General features: G+C 58.4%; 1 protein-coding gene across 1 annotated transcript in view; it reads left to right on the forward strand.

Moving 5' to 3' along the window:
- The window catches only part of LOC149869709 (1-phosphatidylinositol 4,5-bisphosphate phosphodiesterase gamma-1-like), a 57,304-nt gene that overhangs the window by 25,106 nt on the left and 17,213 nt on the right, over positions 1-14,985 (forward strand). The window contains exons 2-16 of the mRNA XM_090040766.1: positions 3,081-3,230; positions 3,692-3,785; positions 4,100-4,147; positions 7,372-7,456; positions 7,935-8,015; positions 8,526-8,560; positions 9,039-9,111; positions 10,013-10,114; positions 10,789-10,907; positions 11,372-11,457; positions 12,093-12,213; positions 12,581-12,749; positions 13,818-13,937; positions 14,242-14,349; positions 14,779-14,966. Of these exons, the coding sequence (XP_089896892.1) occupies positions 3,081-3,230; positions 3,692-3,785; positions 4,100-4,147; positions 7,372-7,456; positions 7,935-8,015; positions 8,526-8,560; positions 9,039-9,111; positions 10,013-10,114; positions 10,789-10,907; positions 11,372-11,457; positions 12,093-12,213; positions 12,581-12,749; positions 13,818-13,937; positions 14,242-14,349; positions 14,779-14,966 (1,579 nt within the window). The remainder of the gene's footprint in view (positions 1-3,080; positions 3,231-3,691; positions 3,786-4,099; positions 4,148-7,371; positions 7,457-7,934; positions 8,016-8,525; positions 8,561-9,038; positions 9,112-10,012; positions 10,115-10,788; positions 10,908-11,371; positions 11,458-12,092; positions 12,214-12,580; positions 12,750-13,817; positions 13,938-14,241; positions 14,350-14,778; positions 14,967-14,985) is intronic.

Genomic DNA, 14,985 nt, shown 5'->3' on the forward strand with positions numbered 1-14,985 from the left:
GGAGGGGGCCAGGACCGTGCACAAGGCTGCTTGAGGGGAGAGAAACGGGCTGGGTTGCAGGATGAGGGCACGTGGGTGCTTTAGCATCCCGCCAGGCCCTGCCAGCTCCAGGGACGCTGGCAGCCACGCACCTGACGGCGTGCTGGTGTTTGCGGTAACTGGGCGGTCAAGGAAGGAGGCCCGACCTCTGCAAGCTGTTTGCTGGTCAGTGCTCACAGATGGCATCCCTCCATCCTTTCCCTGGGGTGCACGCCAGCCTGGCATGGGATTCATAGCTTGTTGGTCAGCAATGGGGGAGCACCGAAATGCCCAGGGACCCCCTGCCCTGGGCCTGGCCCCTCCAGTGCTCCCCTGAGTCCATCTCGCTGCACCCTGGACCTGCCCCCCTGTCCCCTGCCCTGGGGCCTGCCCCTCATTCACACCCAGCAGAGCTAGTCTCAGTGCAAGCCTTCTCCCCCTCTGCACAGGCTCTGTGATCACAGAATCGGAGACAATGAGGGATGGACGGGACCTCAGGAGGTCACATCTAGTTCAAGCCCCTGCTCCAGGCATCCCAGACAAAGCTTTGTGTAGTATTAAAAACCTCCAAGGATGGAGACTCCACAGTCTCTCTGGGGAGCCTGTCCAGTGTTTTACTACCTTCCAAGTGAGAAAGTTTTCCCTAATATCCAACCTCCACTTCCCTTGCTGCAGCTTGAGCCCATTGCTGCTTGTCCTGTCATCTGCCCCCACTGAGACCAGCCCAGCTCCAGCCTCTGTGCAGCCCCCCGGCAGGGAGGTGGCGGCTGCTGGTCAATCCCCCTCGGTCTTCTCTTCTGCAGCCTCAATCAGCCCAGTTCCCTCAGCCTCTCCTCGCCAGTCCTGTCCCCCAGCCCCACAACCATTTTATTGCCCTCCACTGATGGCTCAAGAAGCAAGCAGAGGCATCGCAGACCCCGTTCACCCCATGTGCTGCCCCACTCCCGGTCCTTTCTGCCCCTCTGCTGTGCTGGCAGGCACGGGGAGAAGGGGTGCACAAGAGAGCAGAGCCTTTTTGTTTCCATACCCATTCGTGATGCTAACCTCCCCACCCCCATGGTCATGCCCAGGGGGGCTGTGGCTTGTGGGAAAGCAATGGCAAAAAGGGCTTCCATTAACTGCTTGGAGGCCAGGACCTCCCCGCTGGACATAGCCTGGGGCTGCGTGTCCTAGCCCCCCATCAGCCCCTGCTTCTTGTGGCGTCTACCAGGCTAGGGTTACCCACCCTTCACAGACGGTTTTGCCCCTCCTAATTCTGTGTGGTCTGCCCATAATGGCAGCTAAAGGACTCGGATTTAATAGAGAGGTTTCTTTGCGGTAGGACATGCTCCTGGTTTTGCCGCACGGAGGGAGGTGGAAAATCCCCACGCGGAGACGCTGGCTGCCAGGCAAGAGCGGGGCTGGGGAGGGCGGCTGGCACTGCCCTCTTTGCTCCCTCTCGATGGGCACAAACCTGCTTCATCCCCCTGCGCCTCTGGCAGAAATCCTGCTGCCAGGCTGATTGCCCCGGTGCCAGCCCCTTCTCCCCCCTTGCCCTCATCCCGGCTCCCTCTGAACCCCGATATCAGCTGCCGTCCAGCGTCTTGGACCCATGCCTGACCCCTGTCCTCTTCCAGGCACCGCTTCCCCATCTGCCTGCACTTATTTCTCCTCCTACTCCCCTTCTCTTCTCCTACCTTACTTCTGGGTAACCTCACCTGCCAGCAGATACCCCGCTGCTCTCTCCGTGGAGGGGATGCACTCGACCGACCTCTCTGCTGCAGACGTGTCTCCTTCGGCCCAAGCTGAATTCTCCGTCTGCCTTTTGCTGACAAGTCCCGTGGTCGGCTCCTGCTGAGACACATATTGCTGCCTCTCTCCATCGCAGTGGAGAACACCACCACCCCGCCCCCCACCTCAGGCCTGCGCCCCGGGCACCATCTCTGACCCTTGGTCCTAACCCCCGCTAGGTCTTGCAGGGCCCTTCTGCATCACGTCCCCCAGACGCAAGCACGTGCCCGATGAAAACACCTTTGCTTCTTAATGCTTGCGACACCCTTTCTCTGGCCTTGGTGAGCCGTGCATTAATTCTCATCTGTGCCCAGCACCGTGCATTGTAAGTCCATGACTTGGGCAAATAGTGGGTACTCTCGGGTGGGGAGGGGGTTCCCTGCTAGAGATGTGCCTGGGGAGACCACCAGCATGTCGCTTTTGCCTTGAGAAATCCCAGGCTGTGCAGAAAGGGCAGCACAAGGCTGAAGCACCACTTGAATCCTTCATCAGCCCTAATGGGGTAGAGCTTAGGGGGGCACATAATGCGCCTCAGGCCGGGCTTTCTGCCCAAGCAAAGTCCAGGCTGTGGCCCTGTCTCTTCCAAATAACTGCTGGGGAAGCGGGGGCACTGGGAACAACAAGGCTTTCTGCTATGGGAGGAGGGGGAGACTCCATACTCAGGCATTTTCTGGTTGGCCTCTAGTCTAGTCTCCGAGTCCCAGCCTCCCTGCAGCCAGGACAATGTCCCCCTCTGAGCTGGTTCTTCGAGGGTTGCCATTGAGTGCTGCCCGGTGCACTTGGCTCACGGGCTCTCGTGCATACATAGGTGTGCAACGCATAAGCCAAGGTGCAGAGTTGGATTGTGCATGGACTTGTAGGGGACACTCACCAGAAAAGCCTATGCAGAGGGTGCTTTTCCCCCTGAGATGTGGGATCCAGAGCCCCGTAGCCCTGCGCTACCCAGATAACCTTCAGGTCCTGCCTGGTTGTACTTGCATGAAGTCCCTGGCACTTTTCACACCAGTAGGATCAGTGTCCTCCTCCCTCCCTTCCTCCTGAGGTTTTACTTGCTCACCCCCTCTCTGAAACAGTGTCCTGCTGTGCTCCATCCCAGAAGTAGCTGCATTTCAGTGACGAGTAACATTACTTTTATGCGTGAGATGCACAGAGCAGTTCACGATCCAGTTAGCTGCATGCCGCTGCAGGACTACGTCTTTATTACTCATTAAGCTGCCCCAATTCCTGGCACGAAAGACTTAGGAAGAGGTCCCTCTGGGGAAGTGTGACAAGGTCATCTCATTGTTCCCCAGTTGACATCCGAGAGATCAAGGAGATCCGCCCAGGGAAGAACTCCCGGGATTTTGAACGATATCCAGAAGATGCTCGGAAACTGGACTCCGCCATGTGCTTCATCATCCTGTATGGACCCGATTTCAGGCTGCGGACTCTCAGTGTGGCCGGTCAGTGCTGGATGAAGGGCGGGTGATGAAAGACATCTTCGCTCTTCCCTGGGGGGTTGCAAATGTTGAGGTCTCAGGCACCTGGGAGCCCCAACCATCTCGCCCCTGGTCTCAGGGAGAGGATGGGCGGCAGCCGTGGAAGACAGTAGGACGTGGCCACACAGGCTGGGAGAGAGGGCCACAGGGCAGGGGGGAGACAGGACACTTCCCCCAGCAGTTCCAAGCCAATCTTTCTCCTTGCACGTCCCTCCCTTTTATCGTCGGTGTAGCAATGCCGATTTTAGGCTGAAATTAGCTCAGTGAGTACCGAGAGGGAGGAGGGGATGTATGAAGCAGAGCATCTCCTAAACCCCGCAGCCACAATACCCCTGAGCTCAGGAGAAGAAGCTGCCTTTGCAGCCCAGCCCCACCTCAAGTCATCTCCTGCCACCTTGGCCTGACTCGTCCCTTCTCGCCCGCAGCCTTCTGCGAGGAAGACGTCAGCCTGTGGGTAGCAGGCCTGAACTGGCTGGTGACAGACACTCAGAAAGCCCAGACACCGCTGCAGATTGAGAGGTAGGGGCAGGACTTGGGATCCCCTGGACCTCAGCTTCTAGGTCCCGCAGTCATTCCCGAGCAGGGCTGGCTACAGGGCGTCTTTGGGGGGCACAGGGAAGCGAAGGGTGGGGAAGGGTCTGTTTGCATGAGGTCCGATTTGGGGCCATGCAATTACTAATCCTAAAGAGCACCGACGATCCGGAGGGGCCCGGGGGTGCTACCAGCTCTCCATGAGGCTCCATCCCCTGCGGAGAAGGCCCAGCCTGGTCCCCCAGCACTTGAGGGGACCCCTGGCTCCAAGCTGACCCTCTTCTTCTCTGTTCCCTCCTTAGGTGGCTGCGGAAACTCTTTGATGGGATGGACAGGACGAGAGAAGGCAGGTGAGTGACGTCCCTGCTCATAGGAAACTTTCCCCCCTCTACTCCCTGGGGCAAAGAGTTGGTCAGACGAGGCCAAGGAGAAGAGACCCTCATCTCACGCAGATGAGCAAGGGGACTGGGAAGAGGAGTGGTCGCCCTTTAGGCACAGCAGCTGACCCCTTGCATCCCAATGCCTTATGCAAGCCGGCTCAGAAAGGCTCATTTCTCTGGGTCTTCATGCCCTTGCAGCGGATGCCCCAGTGCCACCGCTCGAGCTCTCTTTTAGAGCCCCCGTTAGCATCACCAGGAGCCTCGCACGTGTGAAGGCAGCGGGACAAAGCCTGGTTCTCCCTTGGGGCCATCTGGGAGCCAGATCTAATAGCTCCTTGTCGCCGTGAGGAGGGAAAAGGCCTGAGCCCTGCGGCAAGGGGCAGGACATCCCGGGCCCCTCACCCTGGGCTCGGGAGCCAAACAGGAATGAACAGAAGCCGGGGAAGTGGGACAGGGCTGCTGGACGATACAGGAGCCGTGGGGCAGCTGGTGCAGGAGGGGAAAAGAGAGCAGGGTTTTCCGCGTTGCTTTATCATGGAATAATTATCATGTTGCTCCCCCAGAGCGGGGCCCCTGCACCATCGGGGCCCTGCTCTGCCCGAGGCGCTAATGAGGAGCAGCAGCAGGGGGTGGAGGGAGACCTTTTGGCCCCACTGCGTGCCGTAAACAGGACATCAGGCAGGAAGTGGGGGGGTCTGTCCAGGAAGGGGGCAGGAAATGATGCAGAAAACGGGACGAGAATGGGAGGAACCATCGGCTCTTTGCAAAACAGGGCGATGTCCTCCAGCCGTCGTGGCCTTGCTGGCTGTGCGAGGCTGTCTCAGGCTCGCGGCAAGGGGGGAAAGCCCCCAGAGAATTGCTGCAGGGGTCCCCAGGGCATCCTGCCTGCTCCCAGCTCTATCATACTCCCATGGAGGTGATTTTATCGGGCGCGTTGCATCGTGCAACAAAGACTAGTTGGCAAGGCATTCCTCATAAGTCACGGGGAGCCTGTGGGGCTCAGCAGGTGCCCAGCACCTCCCAGGATCAGGCCCTTAATATGTGAGCATCTCCGGTCTGCAAGTCGCCAGCCAATACAGCTGGGCCGGGGCAGCTCTGAGTACTCAGGGAAGTGGGGGGGGGCTCCCTCCTTCCTGCGGCTCCTTCCCCGTGGCATGAGTTGACCCGGATCTTGGGATCTCCGGCTCAGTATATGCGCAACTCACATCGGGGCTGGGCAGGAAAGAGAAGAAAACTGCCTTTCAGAGCAGCACAGTGACCCCGATGCAAGTGGTAGCATATGGCAGGTCAGCTCTGAGCCCATCCCAGCTGCCTCTTGGCGAGGAGGAGGTCTGTGACCAGCACCATGGTGCCGACCAGCCCTTCTGGGGCAGACGAGGTCTCGTTTTGGAGGATCTCACCCAGGCCTTTGAAATCCCAGAAATTGCACTAAGTGGCTGTCGGGGAGGGGAGGATGCCGCCATCTCCTGTCGGAAGCCAGGGGGCTGGACTCGATGATCTCCTGAGGTCCCTTCCAGCCCTGATGTCTATGAAATCTGTGAAATCTATGAAAGTCGGCAACAGGCTGACAATGGATAGCCGGGCTGAGTGCTTGGGTTTGGCCCAGATGGGCATTTTTTCTAGCTTATTCCCGTGATGGGTATTTTTCGGATCATTTATTCCATGATAAATGGAGCTCGGGGCCTGCCTGGCCCACGAGTGACTCAGGGATGGATTTCGCGACAAGTTTCCAAAGCAAAAAAAGATGAAGGGAAAGGTCAGAAGCCGCCAAATGGCTGGTTTCAACCTTCCTGACATGGATTGTTGTGATCCTTTGGGCTAGATCCTTTGAGCTACTCACTTGTGGGTGGAAGATGTGAAATAGCTGACATTTCCACCCTATTTTGGTCCTTGAACGGTGGGAAGGCAGTGAGTAGACCAGGCCACGGGTCAATTTGGCTGCAAAAATGGCTCCCCTGGGCGCTAAACTCACCATCAACAACAGAGTTGGATTGTGCATGGACTTGTAGGGGGGCACTCGTTAAGACAAATATCAAGATATCCGAGAACTTGCCAGGCTCCATCTGGGACCGGGCAGACCAGTGATTTCATGGCTTGTTGGTCAAGCGGGGATAGCCCTTGAGTGCCAGTCTCTGCCCTGATGCCTACTGAAGCCCATCGTGCCACATGGAACAGCCCCAACCATCAAGACTGACCAAAACCCACCCCAGAAAGCTGATAGCCTTGTGGTTTGGGGGCTGCCCCGCGTGTGAGGAGCCCAGGATCAAGCCCTTGCTCTGAGCTGACTAGAGAGACAGTCTGAGCCCCGATCTCCCGTGCCCAAGCAGAAGACAACCGTCTCCTCCATTTTGTGACTGATGACCAAATCCGTCTGTGTGGTCAGACCTTAGCTTCCAAACCCCATTTGCTTTTATGAAAAAAGGTGCAAAAGGTGGACAAAATGGCTTTCTTGGCCTGCCAAAAAGTCCGACACTCCCTCCCCCCGCCCCTGTTTTGAGACAACATGAAATGAATTGCTTTCTGATCTTCCAGCTTGACCACCAAGCCATGAAATCGCTGGTTTGCCCGGGCCCAGCTGGAGCCTGGCAAGTTCTCGGATATCTTGATATTTGTCTTAACGTTGTTGATGGTGAGTTTAGTGCCCAGGGGAGCCATTTTTGCAGCCAAATTGACCTGTGGCCTGGTCTACTCACTGCTTTTCCACCGTTCAAGAACAAAAATAGGGTGCAAACATCAGATATTGCACGTCTTCCACCCACAAGTGGCTCCCAGGGGCATTCAAGAAAACCCAGTGAAAACCATAAGCACAATAAAGTGTTTGTAGATGCAACGCCCGCCTCTGCTAACCTGAATGCCCAGCCGGGGAGGCGGGTGGGCAGCCTAGGCTGGGGATTCAGGGTTCAAACCAAAGACTTGTAGGCAGACGGACGCATGCCCCCCACGCAAATGTGCTGGGGGTGTTTATTCGCAGGCATACAAATCTCTACCGTGCCATCAGCTGTTTGGAGTGTCTTTGCTCCAAACAAAGCAGGCACGTGTTAAACCTCAAAGGAAAACCTCTCTAGATCAAAGTCCGCCCAGCAGGCCCCTCCGAGACAGCGAGCTCCCCAGGCTGTGCCCTAGGTCCCTGGCCCTGAGCCCAGACTATCCACATGCCTCTCTGCAGCCTGACTCCTGCTTTGTGTGCCTTGCAGTATCACCGTGAAGGATCTCAAGGCCGTGCTGCCGCAGGTCAACTACCGGGTGCCCAACATGCGGTTCCTGCGGGACAGACTCGTGGTAACAACCCTCCCTCGGTTTTCGTCCTCCAACCCATCCCCCTTCACACCCTCCTGCCCCCTTCTCCCTTCTCTGGTGGGATGGAGGAGGAGTAGCACCGTCTTGAAATACCATCAGGGTCCTCAGAGAAGGCCCTAAACTCCCACTGGGTCAACGCTTCCTGAGGATTTGAACCATCCTACAGATCTGAAGAGGGCTTTCCCACAACCGGGGTTTGACAGACCAAGCAAAAGGGGCTGAGTTTTTTCGGTCCTGCTGCCTTCTCCCCTTCCCTGCCTGCTCCTCCGCCTTGCTCTGTGCTTGGGGCACAGCTGGATAGAAACGCAACGAGCTTCCTGAGAAAGGTTGTCAAAGGGTCTCTCCAGAAGCGGCTTTGTTGTATTTCCTGCCCCTCTCTCGTGCTCCCTGCTCACACTGATCTGGGAACAGGATCTTATGGCCTGTTGTCACCACCTCGGTCTGCCTTTTCTCCCACCAGGAAGTGGAAGCCAGGAACGAGATGTCCTTTTCTCACTTCACCCAATTCTACAAGAACCTGATGTTCGATGCTCAGAAATCGGTAAGAGGCCCGGACCTGCAGGGACCCTGCCCGCCCTCAGGAGACCCTGCCGCTGCATCCAGATGTGAAGGCAGCCAGATGTGAAACCAGGATTTTGTCCCAGACCCCCTGTGGGGTCTGGACCTGGCCAGTTTTATGGAGTCACAAACGGTCGCAGTGGGAGCTTCACGTAGGCAAAGTGTCCCCAGCCTGCAAATATCAGCGGGTGGCTCTGCTTGGAGGGGCCTCGGGGGGGCACGTTGTTGCCCGTTTCCATGAGCGGTCATTTCATCGCACGCCAATGGGTACGGCGTGTGGAGAAACAGCCTCTCTCAGCCGGCAAGTGTCCAGACAGGGAGATGGGACAACCCTGTTGGGTTCATTAGAGGATCCAGGGAGGGAAGGCAGCTGCTTTGGGGGGCATGGGCATCCTGCTGAGCCCTTTTGCCTGATGCGTGCCCAATGTCTCTGGTGAAGTGCCCGTGCTCGCCTATTCCCGGCTGTTTAACCAGCCTGTTTCACCCATTTCAGGTCACTGAGCAGCTGGAGCTCTCCTTCCCCCTTCGGTGAGTACGAAGGCTTTTCACTGCCACCTTCCTCTCCCCCCCCGGGGCGATGAGCCCCCCTGCCCGCCCAGGGCACTGGCCTTGCAACCAGCCTCATCCTTGCATGTGTGAGACACCCAGAAGAGACATGCCTTTACAAGCCCAGCCCCGTCGGCCCCCCACAGCAGCACCCAGCACCACAGGGCTCAGCTGGACAGACTAAGCTGGACATGAGGACTCTGTCCCTGTCCCTGTTTGCACAGGCACTGGCAGTGAGGTCCAGCCTGGGAGCGGAGCAAGTGTCTGGGATTCAATGAGTTGCCCCCACCTGCCCCAGCCCTAGGAGACCGTGGGCAAGATTGAACTCTCAGGTGTGTTAATATGGCACCTGAGTAGCAACCGGGGTTTGACGCTGGCCCGCTATCACTGAGCTGCAGGGATGGGTGGGACGAAGCACTGGGCGCACCCAGCTCGCCTGACGGGCTCTCTGCACCCCCAGCAACGTCGACCGGCCGGAGCTGTGCCAGATTACGCTGCATGACTTCCAGAAGTTCCTGCTGTACGACCAGAAGGTATGTGCCGAAACAGGCACCCGGCAACCCCTGCACCGGGGGCAGCAAGCCCTGCTCCCCTGCCCGGGGGCACTGGCACTGTCCTCACGGCCGCTGGCCAGAAATCGGAGCGAGCCTCGCCACCGCCTCGAGACATGCGCAGCCTACGGTCGTTGCCGTCCAGCGGATGTTCGGGTCCACGGGGGACATGAGTTTGGTGGCTCTCTCCCTCGCCCGGTGGCACACGAACCACCTCATCCCAATCTCAGCAGAGAAAACGAGCCCAGCGCTCTCCGGGAAAGGTCAATGGGAGAGGGACGCATTCCCTGCTGCCACCCGGGCTCTGCAGGAAGCCGAAGCCACACCGATCCAGACTAGAAAGAAGCTGCCCCACGTTAGCAGGGACAGCAAACGAGCAGGAAAAACCCAGGGAAAAGGGCAGTTCCCTGGGAAGGGGGGAGCCCTGGGCTCCCAGTACACTTTATGCAACATATCCAGTCGCTATCGAATGCAAGTGGCACACGCAGGCCCTTGCTTTTTCTCCTTCGGCCTCCCCACTGCTCCGTGGCTCAGCTCCAGAGACGGGGCCCTGAGCTGAACCCGGGGGTTGGGGCGCTTGCCCAGAAAATGGGAGATAGGGGTTCAAACCCAGGTTGCCCACTTGTTGGATAAGTACCCGCATCCCTCAACCACTGGGTGAGCCCCCACTGGGGCTGAGCCCTGGTCTTTTCCCGGCAGATCAGGCTGGCGATGCAGCCATGTGTGGCAGTCCTAAGTCGAGTCCTACCTTATGTTCCTGGGGTGCTGAAGCCACCGGTAACATGACATGTGACTCTTGGGCCTTCAGGTCTGAGCCCTGACTGATATCAAGCCTCTGGTGCAGCTGCTCTGATAACACTACCCTCTGCAATCCCTTCTCCAGGAGCCCTGGGCCAACGACGTCGGCAAGGTGCGGGAGCACATGTGTGGCTACCTCCGGGACCCCTGCAGTGACATTGCAGAGCCCTTCTTCCAGCTGGATGAGGTAGGTGGGTCTTCACCCAGCTCCGTGTTAGAAGTTGTGGTGCCGGGGCCAGACCTCAAACTCCTACTTGGGAATGATGCCGGCTGGGGTAGGGAGAGGGTGTGTCTTGCACGTGTGTGTGAGTGTAAAGTCCCAGGCAGCACACCTCTTTGGACCAGGGACCAGGCCAGATCAGGCCGTATAATCTGGTATTGCAGCCTGACCCTCATGTTAGGCTGGTGCATGGTGCTGCACATCTGGGAGATGACTTTCCTTCCTGACCCTTGCAGGGGGATCTCTTTGTGCTCTGAAGCATGAGATTGGATTGTCCTCGTTGAGGGGACACAACCACTGCTTTGCTATTTATTGATCCTAAGGTCCCGCCAGAGCAGGTGACCTTGCGCTGTCGCACATGGGAATGCTTGTAACGAAGGATGGGTCTGCGTCCCCCCCATGCACATCTGGGGAAGAACCCCCCCGGACTCCCTGCCTCTGGCCCATCCCCAGCTGTTACACTGAAGTCACTGGACCCTCTTCCCTGGCTCATCCTCCGCTCTCCTCCACCATCTTCACCCCATTTCTGTTAGCGCTTGGGCCCGGCGCCCCGTCTCCCAATCTTGCCTTGGGCTGAATCCCTGCATCCAGGAGCCCACCCCTGCGTCCGTGACTCTAATCAGCTTTCCTTCCCTCCCCAGTTCCTGACATACCTGTTCTCCAAGGAGAACATGGTCATGGACTCCAAGTATGAGCGGGTGGTCCCGGAGGAGATGAACTACCCCCTGTCCCAGTACTGGATCTCCTCCTCCCACAACACGTAAGAGCCAGGCGTCATCCCTGTCCCAAGGAGCCCCGGCTGGGTGGGGGGCAGCCCTGACCCCCCCACCCCTCTGCCAGCACTGGGGACCCTTTCCTCTAGCCTGTGAGCTCCTGAAGGCCTCTGGCTTGGATGTCGTATTGAATAGGGGGGCAGGGGCGCTCATTCATCTTCCCTGGGCTTTCTGGGGAGCATCTCTGCTTCTTCCATCTAGAGTCTAGGGACTTTGGAAAACGGGACTTAAATATAGCTCAGATGCTTGCTGCTATTCATCCACCTGCTTCCAGTGAGTTCAGCAAGGCTAGGGCAGCCTTCCCCAGGGGGCATGTAGCCCAGGGACTCCAAGGAGGTCAGAATAACCAAGAGAGACCAGGGGGCACCTGGGATCCAGCTTCCTCTCCTCGTCCAGGTGCTTGGGCACACGCAGCTTGGCCCTTCAGTCCCCCGCCTTATTCTCTTTGCAGGTATCTGACCGGGGACCAGTTCTCCAGCGAGTCCTCGCTGGAAGCCTACGCCCGCTGCCTCCGGATGGGCTGTCGCTGCATCGAGCGTGAGTGGCTTGATGCTGGCCTGGGGGCTGGGCTGGGGCGACGAGCTTGGTCAGGCTGACTCCCGGCTGCTGCTTAGCTGGGAGGCCTCCAAGGTACTCCTGGGAGTGGACCTGGAGATGCAGTCGGAAGCGCTGCTTCCTCTGAGCTAGCCCTGAAGCCCCATTGCCACCAGCATCCATGTGACATGTGAAGCCAGGTCCCCGAGCTGTAAGGCTCCCCAGGCATTTCTACAAGCCTCAGTACCCTAACCCCGTTCAGTGGGGGGGGAACGTGCTGCTTCCCTGCTTTCCAGCCCTGCACTGCATAACCACTGGCCGTGCCCCCCCCAGATGTGGCCCTCGGGATGTTGGCCAGCACATCCCATTGGGACCCGGTGTGGGGGAAGCGTGCTCCGGGCACCATGGGCACCTAAGGGTTAACCAAGGGGTGTCAGCTCCCAGCAAGTGCCCATCGTCTGGCATGACACAGGAGTGCCACAGCGCCTCCTTCTGGCCAATGCAGATGCTGCACCCCGGGCTCTGGGGCGGTCATAGCCATCCCCCAAGGTAGCCGTGTCACGGCCCCGTATGAACATGCAACGGGAGAATGATCACATGCATGACCGTGTTAACCCTTGAATTGTCTCTGCCCGCAGTGGACTGTTGGGACGGTCCGGATGACCTGCCAATCATCTACCACGGCCACACGCTCACCTCCAAGATCAAGTTCCTGGATGTCCTGCACACCATCAAGGAGCACGCCTTTGTGACCTCGGAGTAAGGGCCATCCCTTAGGGTTGCTCACCTGGGGGTCTGTGTCACTCTTCACGAAGTCCGGAAAGAGTCCAGCAGAAAGCACCAAAAATGCTTAGGGACCGGGGAGACAAACATACAAGGAAAGGCTAAAAGTAGGGTTATTGAGTCTGGAGAGGAGGTGGGGGGTTGATAACAGTCTGCAAATCCCTGAAGGGCGATGACAGAAAAGATGGAGATGGGCTTCGAGTTCGTGTGATGCCCTTGGCCCCCGGCCCTGCTCTCGTTCAAGCCCGTGGGAGTTTTGCCCCTGACTGCGATAGGGCTTCAGACCATAGGTCTGCTCCTCTCTCAGCTGCCCCCCTGAGAGGTCTGCCCTGTCCTCCTCCAGGTTCCCCATCATCCTCTCCATCGAGGACCACTGCAGCATCGTGCAGCAGAGGAACATGGCCTCCCACTTCAAGAAGGTCTTTGGGGACATGCTGCTCACCAAGCCGGTGGACATCAATGCGGACGAGCTGCCGTCGCCCACCCAGCTCAAGAAGAAAATCCTCATCAAGGTGCGGCACTAAGAGCCCGGATCTCTTCCCTTGGCCCTGCATCTCAGACTGCACAGGGGGCTGTGTCCAGTTTTGGGCCCCCCGCTGCACAAAGGATGTGAAGTTATGATCCCAGGCAAGCAGGTGGTACCAGAGCTCTAGCCTGGAAATTTCATAGCATGATGGGATGAACTTCCCCTGCCTCCAGCTCTTCCGCCTGCCTGCTGCACCTCTAAGGGGCATGGGAGCCTGCCAGCCCCCTGCACTTTAAACCATGGTCCCAGGCTCTCCTAGCTAAAGCAGCCAGCAATTAGGGAGAAAACCCGGGACACCGTCCCAGATGATCCCCAGCCTCCCGGGACAGGCAGGCATTTGCACCACTGCTGCTTCCCCTTGCTGCAGACAGGCAAAGCGGTAATGCTGATTGCAGGCCAGCTGGGGATAAAAGTCTTGTTTCAAGCAGGTACCTTTTATTAGACCGACTAAGAAATAGCCACACAAAAAAAATCTTTTTCTGCAAGCTTTCAGACATACACGCCCTTCCTCAGGGTCAGGGAAAATTACAGATGGTAAAAAGTCCCCATAAGTAGAAAACAAACTTCATTTTTGCACAAAGGAAGCTGAAGAGGAAGCTGAAGCTGAAACTTTGTTTTGCAGCTTCTTAGTTGGTCTAATAAAAGGCATCATCTCTGAACCAAGAGTTCGAGAGTTTTGCATTTCTTCTTTGTCTCAGCCCAACACGGCTACCAAACGCATCCCTGTTTCAAGGAGAGCGCGGGGATGCTGGGTCACAGCCCCAAACTTGAAGGCTGCAGGGAAAGTGCAGGGGGGTTGATCCCGTGGCTCTCCCGGGGGTGCTTTTCACTGCCAGGTGCCTTTGTTTGCCTGCGGTGCCGTAAACTCAAAGAGCGGCAGCCCTGCGCCTGGAGCCGGTTGTTAACAAGAGGCCACCCCAAGCAGTGTGGTTTCCCTAAACGGTTTCTGCAGCGCGTCCTCCCAGGGGCTCGTGCCCAGGGCAGGGGCCAGTGCAAGCCCTGGGCTCGGGCCCTCAGTAATTCGCCTCTGCTCGTTTTCGCTCCTGCTCCCCAGCACAAGAAACTGGTGGAAGGAAACCTCTACGAAGAAGTCTCCACAGCCAGTTACTCGGAGAACGACATCAGCAACTCCATCAAGAACGGCATCCTCTACCTCGAGGACCCCATCGACCACGTACGTGCCTCTCTCCCAGCACAGGGTGAGGGTGGAGAAGGGCGCCTTCGTCCCCCAGGCAGCCCCGACCAGGGCTTGTAGGGAAGGATGTGGAGCAACCCCCCAAGGGACTGGGGGTTTCCACCCCCCTGTGGGTCTCCAGCAGGGCTTGAGCTCACTCACTGCTGTGGGAGCTGAAGGACTGACTCCACTGCCCGGCAGCAGTACTAGGTTGTTACCCAGCACCGGGCCCTTCTTGCAACCAGGTGCCACGCGCCTGCAGCCTCCTTGGGGCCCGGGTCTGATGCCGCTTTCTCCTTGGCAGACCTGGAGCCCACATTACTTTGTCCTGACAAGCAACAAGATCTACTACTCGGAGGAGACGTCGCGCTACCAGTTCAACGAGGACGAGGAGGAAGCGGAGCCGAAGGAGGTGGGCGGGGGGGGGAAGGCGTGCTCAGGATCGGGGCCCCGAGGGCGCGTGGCTGCGTGGCTCTCCGGCTAAGCAGGGCTAGACCAAGGCAGTGGCTGGAGCTGTCTTGGGGAGCAGCCCTGCCTTTTTGGACCCAGAACCGAAGCCCTGGCCACTGCCGGCCGTGCAGCGGCCCGTGGCGCTTCTCGCGAGACACGGCGTTCGCGTCCACGTGCTGCCGCATTGCGACTGGGGCAATTCACGGCCTGTGGGTTTGGGAGCCTCAGCGCTTGGGTTGCTTTTCGGGGCTCTGTTGAAGCGTCGCTGCCCCCCCTCCCCGGGGCGCTTCGGCCTGTGGCTCTCAACGTGTTGCCTCTCCCTGCGCGTCTCCTCCTGGTCTCTCTCCGGTCCGCCCCGTCACCCCAGCCCTGTCCGTCTCCCCCTCTCCAGGAGTTCAACAACAACGAGCTGCACTTTACGGAGAAGTGGTTTCACGGGAAGCTGGGTGGGGGGCGCGACGGGCGCCAGATCGCCGAGAAGCTGCTGCACGAGTACTGCACCGAGACGGGCGGGAAGGACGGCACCTTCCTGGTGCGGGAGAGCGAGACCTTCGTGGGGGACTACACCCTCTCCTTCTGGTAGGCCCCTCATGCCCGA

Source organism: Crocodylus siamensis, chromosome 3 (genome assembly GCF_052110815.1).
Source record: "Crocodylus siamensis isolate JL-2025a chromosome 3, ASM5211081v1, whole genome shotgun sequence".
NCBI classification, from domain to species: Eukaryota; Metazoa; Chordata; order Crocodylia; family Crocodylidae; genus Crocodylus; species Crocodylus siamensis.